At 46.0% G+C, this 15,285-nt stretch overlaps 1 protein-coding gene across 1 annotated transcript in view; it reads left to right on the forward strand.

Moving 5' to 3' along the window:
* Positions 1–15,285, forward strand: part of LOC120021180 (sister chromatid cohesion protein PDS5 homolog B-like) — a 69,758-nt gene that overhangs the window by 22,606 nt on the left and 31,867 nt on the right. Inside the window, exons 2-9 of the mRNA XM_038964817.1 lie at positions 2,284–2,409; positions 2,961–3,164; positions 5,150–5,843; positions 6,075–6,275; positions 7,770–7,820; positions 10,605–10,744; positions 14,005–14,120; positions 14,741–14,846. Of these exons, the coding sequence (XP_038820745.1) occupies positions 2,302–2,409; positions 2,961–3,164; positions 5,150–5,843; positions 6,075–6,275; positions 7,770–7,820; positions 10,605–10,744; positions 14,005–14,120; positions 14,741–14,846 (1,620 nt within the window). The 5' untranslated portion in view covers positions 2,284–2,301. The remainder of the gene's footprint in view (positions 1–2,283; positions 2,410–2,960; positions 3,165–5,149; positions 5,844–6,074; positions 6,276–7,769; positions 7,821–10,604; positions 10,745–14,004; positions 14,121–14,740; positions 14,847–15,285) is intronic.

The raw sequence follows: 15,285 nt of genomic DNA on the forward strand, positions 1-15,285 counted from the left end.
AAGTTATGATTTTCATACAGTGCATTCGGAATGCACTGTCAACTGTGGGACCTTTTATATAGACAGGTGTGTGCCTTGTCAAATAATGTCCAATCCAATTGAATTTACCGTAGATGGACTCCAATCAAGTTGTAGAAACATCTCAAGGATGATCAGTGGAAACAGGATGGAGAAAAAATACTATACATGGACCGTATATTTTTATGGAACCATGCAACAATAGAAACTAGAGGTCGACCGATTAATCGGAATGGCCGGATTCATAATCGGTCGACCTCTAATAGAAACCCTATCTATCATCTTACAGTCAAAATACTATATTTTTTAAATGTAACCTTTTATTTAACTAGGCAAGTCAGTTAAGAACAAATTCTTATTAACAATGACAGCCTACCGGGGAACATTTAGATTAACAGCCTTGTTCAGGGGCAGAACGACAGATTTTTTACCTTGTCAACTCGGGGATTCTATCCAGCAACCTTACCGTGGTCCAACGCTCCCACTACTAGGCTACCTGCCACCTGCCACTATAGCCTATTGTTGAACATGCAACTCCTTTAATGAAGAAGCTAATAAAACATTAGAAAACACAGGTCTAAACAGAGCAACTAATGTGAGCAGTTCCATATGTGACAGAGATGAACATTTCCGTCAAACTTAAGATTCCCCCTTCTTTCTATCACCGAGGCTGTGTTGCTGATATCACTAGGATGTGTTGCTGATATCACTAGGATGTGGTGCTGATATCACTAGGATGTGGTGCTGATATCACTAGGATGTGTTGCTGATATCACCAGGATGTGTTGCTGATATCACAAGGATGTGTTGCTGATATCACTAGGATGTGTTGCTGATATCACTAGGATGTGTTGCTGATATCACTAGGATGTGTTGCTGATATCACTAGGATGTGTTGCCGATATCACCAGGATGTGTTGCTGATATCACTAGGATGTGTTGCTGATATCACTAGGATGTGTTGCCGATATCACCAGGATGTGTTGCCGATATCACCAGGATGTGTTGCCGATATCACCAGGATGTGTTGCCGATATCACCAGGATGTGGTGCCGATATCACTAGGATGTGGTGCCGATATCACTAGGATGTGGTGCCGATATCACTAGGATGTGTTGCCGATATCACTAGGATGTGTTGCCGATATCACTAGGATGTGTTGCCGATATCACTAGGATGTGTTGCCGATATCACTAGGATGTGTTGCCGATATCACTAGGATGTGTTGCTAGTTTGACTAGGATGTGTTGCCGATATCACTAGGATGTGTTGCCGATATCACTAGGATGTGTTGCCGATATCACTAGGATGTGTTGCCGATATCACTAGGATGTGTTGCTAGTTTGACTAGGATGTGTTGCTGATATCACTAGGATGTTTTGCTAGTTTGACTAGGATTGTGCATTTGGCTTCTGGACAACGAAATAAAGTTGATATGAAAACCAATAGAACAGGAGAGAAATACTTAATGGCATTAGGAAGTCTTTATAGAATAATTGCCTCCATGTTTCTATTAATAATGGTAAAGGCTAATTTGAAGCAAGGTAAGACATGTCTCATTATTTGAAGTAAAGTAAATTGTTCAGGTTTTAAACAATTCTACTGCCTCAACCTCACATTGTAAAGTGGTAGGTGAAGCGCTGATGGCCTGCCTACCGTGGACTATAGCCTATGCACTCGAATGGCGAATGGGAAGCATGCTTGAATTACGAGTTGACATCGAGAAGTAAAAAATAGCTCTTCTTTGTCGTGACTCGCGGCAATCAACGATTTCTAACATGCGATCCCATTTAGAATAGTTTTTTGTTTGCTCAATGACTGGGTTTAAAAGCGCATGTTTTCACTCCCAGTACCAGCGTTTTGAGGAGCTGCTATCGCGCTGTCTGACAGGTGATAGGCTATTCCGTTCCTCAAACTATGTTCTGTACGCTGTGCACTGTGGGTAAATAAGATGCATGACGACTAAAGAAAATACACACTTCAATTTAATTCCACAAAATTATGCAAATTGACCTATAGACTGGTATGCATGACCAGTCAAATATATTTTTGGCTGTTAACCGACTAATGGTTAACTGTTAGCATCCTTACACTGTTGGAGTACTGATCTGGGAGTATGCCTCTCTCTAAGTCTCTGTGTTCTCCCTGTGTAGGAGTACTGATCTGGGAGTATGCCTCTCTCTAAGTCTCTGTGTCTCTCTCTGTGTAGGAGTACTGATCTGGGAGTATGCCTCTCTCTAAGTCTCTGTGTCTCTCTCTGTGTAGGAGTACTGAGCTGGGAGTATGGCTCACTCTAAGTCTCGAGCGGCCGATGGGAAGATCACCTACCCTCCGGGGGTCAAGGAGATCTCCAGCAACATCTCCAAGGAGGAGATGGTCCGCCGACTCAAGGTCAGTAATGTCTCTATTTATTAGCCCTTACCACAGCCCTATAGCCAGGACTGTTCAACTCTGCTCCTGGAAGGCCTAAACACTTTGGTTTTCATCTCCTTCTAATCAGGGACTAATTCAGACCCGGGACATGAGATGAGTGCAATTAGATACTAAGGGGAAGGGAAAAAAACACGTGTTCTGGCAATTGAACAGCCCTGCTATAGCCCTACATTATGATTATTATTATACTCGAGTCCCGCAAGGATGTGTTCTTGGACCTCCTTTTTTTTCAGGTGAACTGTAGAATTTGTGGCCCATGCTAGACGGACCATGGAGAAGAAGCCCTTATACAGGATACTAAAGATTGACTGTGATTTTATTGTTTGACTACCTGATTGTTTGATGTGTTATGGTGGTGAAGATGTTCATGGACATGGATCAAGACGGGGAGGAAGAGAAGGAGCTTTACCTCAACCTGTCAGTCAATCAATGAATCCACCTCACTCTCTCTCTCTGTCTCTCTGTCTCTCTGTCTCTGTCTCTCTGTCTCTCTCTCTGTGTGTGTGTAGATGGTGGTGAAAACGTTCATGGACATGGATCAGGACAGTGAGGAGGAGAAGGAGTTGTACCTGAACCTGGCTCTCCATCTGGCGTCTGACTTTTTCCTGAAGCACCCTGACAAGGACGTTCGCCTCCTAGTGGCCTGCTGCTTGGCTGACATTTTCAGAATCTACGCCCCAGAGGCCCCCTACACATCACCTGATAAACTGAAGGTAACTTCTCCATACATATCACCTGATAAACTGAAGGTAACTTCTCCATACATATCACCTGATAAACTGAAGGTAACTTCTCCATACATATCACCTGATAAACTGAAGGTAACTTCTCCATACACATCACCTGATAAACTGAAGGTAACCTCGATATCACTAGGATGATTCTACCAAATATTTTTGTTGTCTTGATTGTTCTGGCAATTTTCACATAGAAACTTCATTGGGAGGAAGGATGTTTGAAATGCTTTTTACATTTGCTTTTAAACCCCCCCCCCCCCTTTTTTTTTATCATGACGAAAGTGGCCGTTTTTAGGCCCTTTTTAGACCTATACATGTAAGACCCTATGAGCTATGAACCAGACATGATACAGACAACACCTTGTTGTCATTATACTCCTCATAGTGTGCTCTAACAAATGGAGTATGAATAGATTTTTTTTAAGCATTCATTTATTCAATATTACAAATGTTAATCTCCAAACTACCCTTATTGATTTTGTTCATTTTAAGACGTATTGTTTGGAACAATATACTCTACAAGTACATCACATTTCCAGAGTGGGCTCTCTGCTAATTCTCAAGTTATGATAAATGTTACACGCATTCATCAACACAGTGAATGGGAAAATGGAGTCAAAGAGAACTCCCTCTGCTGGTGACTTGCTGAATGTGCAATCCTTAAAGGAGTGCTGTGATTGGTTAATGACCTATATTGTCAATTTCTGTGTATAAACAGGGTCATATCGTTAAAAGTACCAGAAAGTCACTCTGGAAATGTTACGTGTTTGAAGAGTATATAGTTATAACCAATATGTTTGTTTTTTTTTTAATACAAAAAAGAAGCAAAATCAAAAGGGTTGTTTTGATGTAATTTTTTGGATGTTGAATAAATTAATGTGTATTTCAGAATCTATACATACTCCATATGTTAGAGCACACTATAAGGAGTATGATGTGTAACCTTTTTTCAACTAGGCAAGTCGGTTAAGAACAAATTGTTATTCTTACAACGATGGCCTACACCCAGCCAAACCCAGACGATGCCGGGCCAATTGGGACTCCCAATCACGGCCGGATGTGATTCAGCCTGGATTCGAACCAGGGACTGTAGTGACGCTGAGCTGCAGCGTCTTAGACCGCTGCGCCACTCGGGAGCTTCGAGCCTGAATGATACTAGGGCTGACCACATGTTGTTGACTGGTCGATTGTTCGGTCGATTTATTTAGTCGAGCAGTGGCAAATATATGTTTTTGAAAATTATATGGACTAATCCATTGTGGAAGCCGCGGGGATGGCACACCAGTAGTACATTTACTGTTAATTCCCATAATTTCTAATCTACAATGTTCATTTAATGCATTCAATATATTATTATTACTACAGTCTTACTGTTGTCATTGTAGGAGTGGACACGTTGTCTCGGTGTAGGAGTGGACGCGTTGTCTCGGTGTAGGAGTGGACGCGTTGTCTCGGTGTAGGAGTGGACGCGTTGTCTCGGTGTAGGAGTGGACGCGTTGTCTCGGTGTAGGAGTGGACGCGTTGTCTCGGTGTAGGAGTGGACGCGTTGTCTCGGTGTAGGAGTGGACGCGTTGTCTCGGTGTAGGAGTGGACGCGTTGTCTCGGTGTAGGAGTGGACGCGTTGTCTCGGTGTAGGAGTGGACGCGTTGTCTCGGTGTAGGAGTGGACGCGTTGTCTCGGTGTAGGAGTGGACGCGTTGTCTCGGTGTAGGAGTGGACGCGTTGTCTCGGTGTAGGAGTGGACGCGTTGTCTCGGTGTAGGAGGGGACGCGTTGTCTCGGTGCAGGAGGGGACGCGTTGTCTCGGTGCAGGAGGGGACGCGTTGTCTCGGTGCAGGAGGGGACGCGTTGTCTCGGTGCAGGAGGGGACGCGTTGTCTCGGTGCAGGAGTGGACGCGTTGTCTCGGTGTCAGGAGTGGACGCGTTGTCTCGGTGTAGGAGTGGACGCGTTGTCTCGGTGTAGGAGTGGACGCGTTGTCTCGGTGTAGGAGGGGACGCGTTGTCTCGGTGCAGGAGGGGACGCGTTGTCTCGGTGCAGGAGGGGACGCGTTGTCTCGGTGCAGGAGGGGACGCGTTGTCTCGGTGCAGGAGGGGACGCGTTGTCTCGGTGCAGGAGGGGACGCGTTGTCTCGGTGCAGGAGGGGACGCGTTGTCTCGGTGCAGGAGGGGACGCGTTGTCTCGGTGCAGGAGGGGACGCGTTGTCTCGGTGCAGGAGGGGACGCGTTGTCTCGGTGCAGGAGGGGACGCGTTGTCTCGGTGCAGGAGGGGACGCGTTGTCTCGGTGCAGGAGGGGACGCGTTGTCTCGGTGCAGGAGGGGACGCGTTGTCTCGGTGCAGGAGGGGACGCGTTGTCTCGGTGCAGGAGGGGACGCGTTGTCTCGGTGCAGGAGGGGACGCGTTGTCTCGGTGCAGGAGGGGACGCGTTGTCTCGGTGCAGGAGGGGACGCGTTGTCTCGGTGCAGGAGGGGACGCGTTGTCTCGGTGCAGGAGGGGACGCGTTGTCTCGGTGCAGGAGGGGACGCGTTGTCTCGGTGCAGGAGGGGGCGCGTTGTCTCGGTGCAGGAGGGGGCGCGTTGTCTCGGTGCAGGAGGGGGCGCGTTGTCTCGGTGCAGGAGGGGGCGCGTTGTCTCGGTGCAGGAGGGGGCGCGTAGTCTCGGTGCAGGAGGGGGCGCGTAGTCTCGGTGCAGGAGGGGGCGCGTAGTCTCGGTGCAGGAGGGGGCGCGTAGTCTCGGTGCAGGAGGGGGCGCGTAGTCTCGGTGCAGGAGGGGGCGCGTAGTCTCGGTGCAGGAGGGGGCGCGTAGTCTCGGTGCAGGAGGGGGCGCGTAGTCTCGGTGCAGGAGGGGGCGCGTAGTCTCGGTGCAGGAGTGGACGCGTTGTCTCGGTGCAGGAGTGGACGCGTTGTCTCGGTGCGAGGAGGGGACGCGTTGTCTCGGTGCGAGGAGGGGACGCGTTGTCTCGGTGCGAGGAGCGGACGCGTTGTCTCGGTGCGAGGAGCGGACGCGTTGTCTCGGTGCGAGGAGCGGACGCGTTGTCTCGGTGCGAGGAGCGGACGCGTTGTCTCGGTGCGAGGAGCGGACGCGTTGTCTCGGTGTGAGGAAAAAGGTTTAGGTTTATTTCATTCCATTAACCAGTTGTCAATTTATTCGTTATCTTTTTGTTTGGACGGCTCCTGTCAATCTTGAGTAAGGACAACGCACGCACTTGATTACGTATATAGAAGTAGGACTAGTCTATACAATGTTTCAAGTTTGCGGCAGGACCAAGTTTAATACAATAGCTGCTCCAATGTTTCTAGTAGCTGCTCCAATGTTTCCAGTAGCTGCTCCAATGTTTCCAGTAGCTGCTCCAATGTTTCCAGTAGCTGCTCCAATGTTTCCAGTAGCTGCTCCAATGTTTCCAGTAGCTGCTCCAATGTTTCTAGTAGCTGCTCCAATGTTTCCAGTAGCTGCTCCAATGTTTCTAGTAGCTGCTCCAATGTTTCCAGTAGCTGCTCCAATGTTTCCAGTAGCTGCTCCAATGTTTCCAGTTCCTTGCAGACAGGCCACATGGGTAGCCAATGTGATTCATAGGATATTTATTTTTATCAGGATATTTTCTACCTGCAAGCTGCTATGTTTTAATTTGTTGGCTTTATATAGGCAATTTTTTACATAGTTGGTAATAGAAGTAACTTTTTATTTTTTGGGGTGTTTATCATTTTTTATTTAGATATAATTTTAATTAACCAAATGCCATTGATTTTGCAAAATGAAGATATTATTATAAATTATAAACTGTTCCACGAAAATATGCATATGAAAATCATAACTGGCACGCAGATCAGTACAAATGGTATGATAACTTGGCACTCCAAATGGAAAAAGTTGCCGACCGCTGGTGTACTTTAGGAGCGTAACGGCACAATCTGCAAAGACCAGCAAGCAGCGGGAGGAGGGGGGTCTGGAACAGGTATTTCATTTCTTCTGGTTAGAGTATATTGATCTCTGGCGCCCTCTTTAGTAATTTGCCTTCGTTTTTAAATTGCAGTGCTTAAAGCATCAGACAAGCTCAGTAGCCTACATACAGTTGATTTTATTCTAACAAGGTGTGTCTATATATGGAACAAATACACGTTAAAATGTTGACCAAATCGATTGGTCGAAGGAACAGACGACTCGCGGTCGACTAAGTTTTTTTTACGTCGGGGACAGCCCTAAATGACACTAAGATGATGTTTGTATCATGTGAGGTTTACACATCATATTTTCTTACAGGAAGCACGTAAAAGGGTTCAAAATGGCCGATTTCATCATGATATTCTCAAAAATGGTTTGTGATACAAATGTTAAAACCATGTCAAACATCCTTCCTCCCAATGAAGTTACTACGTGAGAATTTGCCAGAACAATCTGGAATCCCCCCCCCCCAAATATTTTCAGCTGGCGATCTCAACTCTTGCCAATTGAGATCGCCACAGACAATAAGGCTAGCCTAGACCCTTCACTCTGTCTTTAGCTACAGGTAGTGAGCCTAAAGTAACACATCCGTCTTTGGTCTGTAGACTGCTTCTAACGGTTATTGATGGTTGTGTGTTCATGGTTGTTATCTGATGCTGGTAGCAAGGCGGTGTTTGCCAAGGTTATGGTGATTACGAGTAAGTCAACTTCACACAACCCTTTGAAGAACCCTTTTTGGTTCCAGGTAGAACACTTTTCCACTGAAGGCTCTACATGGAACCCAAAAAAGTTTCTACATGGAACCTAAAAAGATTATTCTATGGGGACTAGGGCTGACCCCAATTAGTCGACTGGTCGTTTGTTTGGTCCTTAGGCTGTTGGTCGACCGTGATTGTTTTAGTTGAGTAGCAACAAATAAATAGTTTGTGCCCATCTCAGTGAACTAATCCATTGCGGAGGCCTAGAATAAAAAACTATTTATGCTCGATCTGAAAATGTGGTGGGAGGCTCCATATGGAGGGTGTGACGGAATGGCGGACCCTCCAGAGACCTGCAGAGGCCAAATCCAGCTCCGTACCACATTACCATGCACCTCCCAAATGTTGGAACAAGGCTCTGTATAGCTCTGCATTGACATAATTGGTTGACGGTAGGTGGGGGCGGTACATCCTGTAGGAAACACAAACTCGCTACCTTGACAACAGCTCTGCACTGCTCCGTGAAGCGTGAACACCCTGACTACTGCTGAGGCTGTTATCAACGTAAATGCTGCATGGCTGGCGTGGGATTGACCATGTGTCCACAATGCACTTCTCTCTCTCTCTCGCCTGTTTGTTCACATTCATTGTTTCAGAACTTGATTGTGTGAATTGTTTGATTGTTAAGTCTAGGTTAATTCTCCATTTACATATATCACCAGTAGTATATTTACCGTTAATTCCTATCATTTCTAATCTACAATGTTTGTTACTTTTGTATATATTTTTTTATTTTACCCCCTTTTTCTCCCCAATTTTGATCTTGTGTCATCGCTGCAACTCCCCAACGGGCTCGGGAGGCGAAGGTCGAGTCATGCATTCTCCGAAATATGTACCATCAAATTGCGCTTTTTAACACTTGCCAGCTTAACCCGGAAGCCAGCCGCACCAATGTGTCTGAGGAAACACCGTTCAACTGACCACCGAGTTTTGCTTGTATGCGCCCGGCCCGCCACAAGGGGTCGCTAGAGGGCGAAGAGCCAAGTAAAGCCCTCCTGGTTAAACCCTCCCCTAACCCAGACGACACTGGGACAATTGTGCGCCGCCCTATGGTAATCCCGATCAGAGCCGGTTGTGACACGGCCCGGGAACGAACCCGGGTCTCCAGTCTTCTGATTGGCCTAACGCACCACCACTAATGACCTGTGGAGCTTCTCAAAGTAACATTTTCTTCACCTCAAACATCAAGCAAACAAAGTCTGTTTTTACATCCGTTTAGAATGACAATAGTTCCTCAATGTATCTGAAGTATCTTTCCAGAACCCTGATTACTTCTTATCAGTTCTTGAGTTGGACTGAAATAGGTTCTGTTACTCATTTCGCGTGCTGGTACTGTTTATATTTAGGTGCAGGAGCTCCACAATACTTTAGAGATAATATTCTACAAGAGGAACAGGAGCTCCACAATACTTTAGAGATAATATTCTACAAGAGGAACAGGAGCTCCACTCACAATTTTAGAGATAATATTCTATAGAGGAACAGGAGCTCCACAATACTTTAGAGATGATATTCTATAAGAGGAACAGGAGCTCCACAATACTTTAGAGATAATATTCTACAAGAGAAACAGGAGCTCCACAATACTTTTGAGATAATATTCTACAAGAGGAACAGGAGCTCCACAATACTTTAGAGATAATATTCTATAAGAGGAATAGGAGATCCACAATACTTTAGAGATAATATTCTATTAGAGGAACAGGAGATCCACAATACTTTTGAGCTAATATTCTACAAGAGGAACAGGAGATCCACAATACTTTAGAGATAATATTCTACAAGAGGAACAGGAGCTCCACAATACTTTAGAGATAATATTCTATAAGAGGAACAGGAGCTCCACAATACTTTAGAGATAATATTCGACAAGAGGAACAGGAGCTCAAGCAGTAGAACATTTGAGGTGCCGGTACTCCACTCCGGTGAGCTCCTGCCCAAGTCAACCACTGCTTCTGATCCCTTGTGAAAATAGCCTACAGCTGTGTCTGTCCCGAGCTCACTGGCGGGGAAACTGAGGGCCCAGAATATTTTATACAATGTTGCAAGATCGCTAGTGCAAGCTTCAGGCTGTGGACCCAAGTTAATAGTTGGTGCAGTGTTTCAAGTTGGTTGCAGACAGGCCGTGTGTAGCCAATGTGATTTTATGGGATATTAATTTAGATAGAATTTTGATTAACCACATGAAAATGATTTTGAGATATGAAGACGTTATTGTAAATTAAATGAAACTGTCATAAAAATGTGCATATGAAAACCACAACTGGTAGATCGGTAGAAATGGTAAGATACATTTGCATTCAACATGAGAAAGGTTGCCGACTCCTCGTGTAGCCTATTACCGGCATCTTCAGGAGAGTAATGGCAGAATCTGCTAAGGCCAGCAGGAGAGGTGAAGAGGATAGTTATTTTTCTTCTGGTTATCTAGATCTCTGATTCCCTCTTGAGGCATTTGTCTTACTTCAGCAAACAGTGCACTTAAAGCATCAGACAAGCTTAATGTATATAGTTGATTTTATTAAAACACATTGGGTATATGGAAAAATGCACGTTTAAACATTTTGACCAATCGATTGGTCGAAAGAACAGATCACATTCGGTTAACCAAGAGTAAAAAATAAATACATTTGGGGACAGCCTAAGAACCTTTATTTTCTAAGTGCACACTCACCACACACACTCTCTCTCAACACTAACCAACTCCCCCCCCCCGTGTATCTCCAGGGAACCTTCCAGACCCAGGCAAGGCCCAGGACTTTGTGAAGAAGCTAGCCCAGGTCTTGGATGATGATGAGCGGATTAGAAACCAACTAGAGACCCTGGTCTCACCGGCCTGCTCCTGCAAACAGGCCCAAGTCTGTGTGGTGAGTAGAGAGAGCGTGTGTGTTTTTATTACTTATCCTTTCTTCCTTTTTTAGTTGCTTTTTCTGTTGTTGTTGCTTACGGCGCCTGGTATTCCCAGGCGGTCTCCTGTCCCAGTTCTAACCAGGCCCTAACAGGCGTGTTCAGGGTGGTGTGGCCACGAGCGTATAATTAGGTCCCTTGGCTCATCTCTGTAACTTCTCAATGGGCTCGGGAGAGGCAAAGGTGGAGTCATGAGTCCTCTGAAACGTGACCCGCCTGGCTGTCCTCTGAAACGTGACCCGCCTGCCTGTCCTCTGAAACGTGACCCGCCTGCCTGTCCTCTGAAACGTGACCCGCCTGGCTGTCCTCTGAAACGTGACCCGCCTGGCTGTCCTCTGAAACGTGACCCGCCTGGCTGTCCTCTGAAACGTGACCCGCCTGGCTGTCCTCTGAAACGTGACCCGCCTGGCTGTCCTCTGAAACGTGACCCGCCTGGCTGTCCTCTGAAACGTGACCCGCCTGGCTGTCCTCTGAAACATGACCCGCCTGGCTGTCCTCTGAAACGTGACCCGCCTGGCTGTCCTCTGAAACGTGACCCGCCTGGCCTTCCTCTGAAACGTGACAGGATCGAACCCCAGGCTGTAGTGTTGCCTCGACTGCTGCTCCACCCAGGGCCCCCGTTACTTATCCTTCTACAGAGAGACTTCACTAGGAAGCCAGGCAGTCCTAAACAGCCCAGTAAACTGTTATACTGGTGTGTGTGTGTGTGTGTGTGAGATTGTACTGATATGTGTGTGTACCAGGGTTTTCCGTCAGCCGGTATTAGCCGGCTTTTGGCCGGAATTTTTTTGTTTTTGTTGAAAAGCCGATAAAGTAAATTGGCACCAGCCAAATGTTCGGTAGAAGAAGGAAAACAATCCCATAATGCTTTTCAGCCTATTCATTAACACCAGTCCATGGAAATACATTTGACCGGTCATGTCTATAGGATAATTTACACAATTTAGTTGATTTAAATTGATGCGTGTGTTTCTATTTGTTATGTATCTTATTTACCACACAGCATACAGATGTAACCGATGTGAAATGGCTAGCTAGTTAGCGGTGGTGCGCGCTAATAGCATTTCAATCGGTGACGTCACTCGCTTTGAGACCTTGAAGTAGTGGTTCCCCTTGCTCTGCAAGGGCCGCGGCTTTTGTGGAGCGATGGGTAACGATGCTTCGTGGGTGACTGTTGTTGATGTGTGCAGAGGGTCCCTGGTTCGCGCCCGGGTCGGGGCGAGGGGACGGACTAAAGTTAAACTGTTACACAGATACAGAGCCTTGGAGTGTAAAATCTGTCAGACAGCTGCTGCTGTTACAGCCTCTCAAACAGCAAATGTATCGGCAACGAAAAGCAGGCTTCAGCAGCCCGTCACACACCACTTTGCAATGAGCTGGAGGCAGTACGCATTTTGAAAACATACACTTAATTGTTGGAAAGCTGAACATTTTACAACATATTATGAGGCATGTTTTACCTTGCTTCAAAGTAGCAAAATCTGAAACGTTCTTTCATTGTCCTGTAACCAAAAGAAGTATCCCATGCTAGTTGTTGATAATCCTAGTCATATTAGCATCCCATGCTAGTTGTTGATAATCCTAGTCATATTAGCATCCCCATGCTAGTTGTTGATAATCCTAGTCATATTAGCATCCCCATGCTAGTTGTTGATAATCCTAGTCATATTAGCATCCCATGCTAGTTGTTGATAATCCTAGTCATATTAGCATCCCCATGCTAGTTGTTGATAATCCTAGTCATATTAGCATCCCGTGCTAGTTGTTGATAATCCTAGTCATATTAGCATCCCCATGCTAGTTGTTGATAATCCTAGTCATATTAGCATCCCATGCTAGTTGTTGATAATCCTAGTCATATTAGCATCCCGTGCTATTTGTTGATTATCCTAGTCATGTTAGCATCCCATGCTAGTTTTGATAATCCTAGTTGTTAGCATCCCATGCTAGTTGTTGATAATCCTAGTCATATTAGAATCCCATGCTAGTTGTTGATAATCCTAGTCATATTAGCATCCCCATGCTAGTTGTTGATAATCCTAGTCATATTAGCATCCCATGCTAGTTGTTGATAATCCTAGTCATATTAGCATCCCATGCTAGTTGTTGATAATCCTAGTCATATTAGCATCCCATGCTAGTTGTTGATAATCCTAGTCATATTAGCATCCCGTGCTAGTTGTTGATTATCCTAGTCATATTAGCATCCCATGCTAGTTGTTGATAATCCTAGTCATGTTAGCATCCCATGCTAGTTGTTGATAATCCTAGTCATATTAGCATCCCATGCTAGTTGTTGATAATCCTAGTCATATTAGCATCCCATGCTAGTTTGTTGATAATCCTAGTCATATTAGCATCCCGTGCTAGTTGTTGATTATCCTAGTCATGTTAGCATCCCATGCTAGTTGTTGATAATCCTAGTCATGTTAGCATCCCATGCTAGTTGTTGATAAATCCTAGTCATGTTAGCATCCCATGCTAGTTGTTACATCTTAGATCTCCCCTCTTTCTACTTTTCTAATAGACATGAAACCGCTCACTTTGGACAAGTGTTTGTCTGCTAATTGCATTATGGAACGAACATTTTTGCGTAGCCTACTGCCTTGCGTAGCCTACTGCCTTGCGTAGCCTACTGCCTTGCGTAGCTTATAATGTGAAGAAATCATAGATTATCAAAATGTTTAAGCTAAACATTGTGACCTGTTGCATTTCTTTTATATATATATTTTCTTAATGTATTTTTTCTTTAATGTAGCCTAGGCTGGTTGTATGAATTTGGGATCTATCGTCCCACAACTGTCCCAGAGTCTGTTAGGTATAATTTGTATTTCTCGACAAGTTGACCAATAGAATAGGGAAACTTTTCTATTTTATGGGGGATAGTAGATTGACATAGGCTAGTGATTTTGCTGTTTGTTACTCATCTTGATGGCTGAGGAAAAATGTGGGCATTGGACTTTAGTAAGAAGGGATCTCACATCCTCGACATGCATGTTCTGTTAAGATGAATTGCCATGAACTAAATGTCATTCTGAACACCGTGGGTGGACGCCATAATCAGGTTACTTAATGCATATGGGTCCCGGAAAATTTCTGAAGATGTCCGGTAAAATAAAATGCTGCCAGTCAAATGTCTGATGCCACATTTCCCTAACAGAAACCGTTTGTGTGTGTGTGTGTGTGTGTGTGTGTGTGTGTGTGTGTGTCCGTCCTCCAGAGAGACATCACTAAGAAGTTAGGCAGTCCTAAACAGCCCAGTAATCCCTTCTTAGAGATGGTCAAGTTCCTGCTGGAAAGAATTGCTCCTGTACACATCGACACAGAGTCTATCAGGTAATACACATCGACACAGAGTCTATCAGGTAATACACACCCCAACACACACTAGCGCACACACACTAGCGCACACACTAACACACACGGTGATTTATCTATGATTTGCTTATGTTGTTTTCTCTCTCTTATGCCCTCCCTCCCTCCTCTATCTACCCCTCCCTCCATCCCTCTCTCTACCTCCATCCCTCTCTCTACCTCCATCCCTCTCTCTACCTCCATCCCTCTCTCTACCTCCATCCCTCTCTCTACCTCCATCCCTCTCTCTACCTCCATCCCTCCCTCTCTCTACCTCCATCCCTCCCTCTCTCTACCTCCATCCCTCCCTCTCTACCTCCATCCCTCCCTCTCTACCTCCATCCCTCCCTCTCTACCTCATCCTCCCTCTCTACCTCATCCTCCCTCTCTACCTCATCCTCCCTCTCTACCTCCATTCCCTCCCTCTCTCTACTTCCCTCCCTCTCTACCTCTCCCTCCCTCTCTCTCTCCATCCATCCCTCTCTACTTATCTCCATCCCTCCCTTTCTACTTCCCTCCCTCTCCATCCATCCCTCTCTACTTCCCTCCCTCTCTACTTCCCTCCCTCTCCATCCATCCCTCTCTACTTCCCTCCCTCTCAGTGCTCTGGTAAAGCAGGTGAACAAGTCGATAGATGGAACAGCTGAGGATGATGAAGAGGGAGTTCCTACTGAACAGGCCATCAGGGCAGGACTGGAACTACTCAAGGTATCTCTCTCTTTTTATCCTCTCTGGTTACCTGTGCTTTCTGTCTCTGTTGTCATTCACCCTTCTCTCAGCCCCCCCCCCCCTCTCTCTCTCTCTATCCTCTCTGGCTACCTGTGCTTTCTGTCTCTGTTGTCATTCACCCTTCTCTCATCCCCCCCCCCTCTCTCTCTCTCTCTCTCTTTATCCTCTCTGGCTACCTGTACTTTCTGTCTCTGTTGTCATTCACCCTTCTCTCCCCCCCCCCTCCCCCCCCCCCCCCCCCCCTCCTCTCTCTCTCTCTCTCTATCCTCTCTGGTTACCTGTGCTTTCTGTCTCTGTTGTCATTCACCCTTCTCTCACCCCCCCCCCCCCCCCCCCCCCCCCCCCCCCTCTCTCTCTTTTTATCCTCTGGCTACCTGTACTTTCTCTCTCTCTTGTCATTCACCCTTCTCTCATCCCC

The sequence above is a fragment of the Salvelinus namaycush genome, chromosome 26 (genome assembly GCF_016432855.1).
Source record: "Salvelinus namaycush isolate Seneca chromosome 26, SaNama_1.0, whole genome shotgun sequence".
Taxonomy (NCBI): Eukaryota; Metazoa; Chordata; class Actinopteri; order Salmoniformes; family Salmonidae; genus Salvelinus; species Salvelinus namaycush.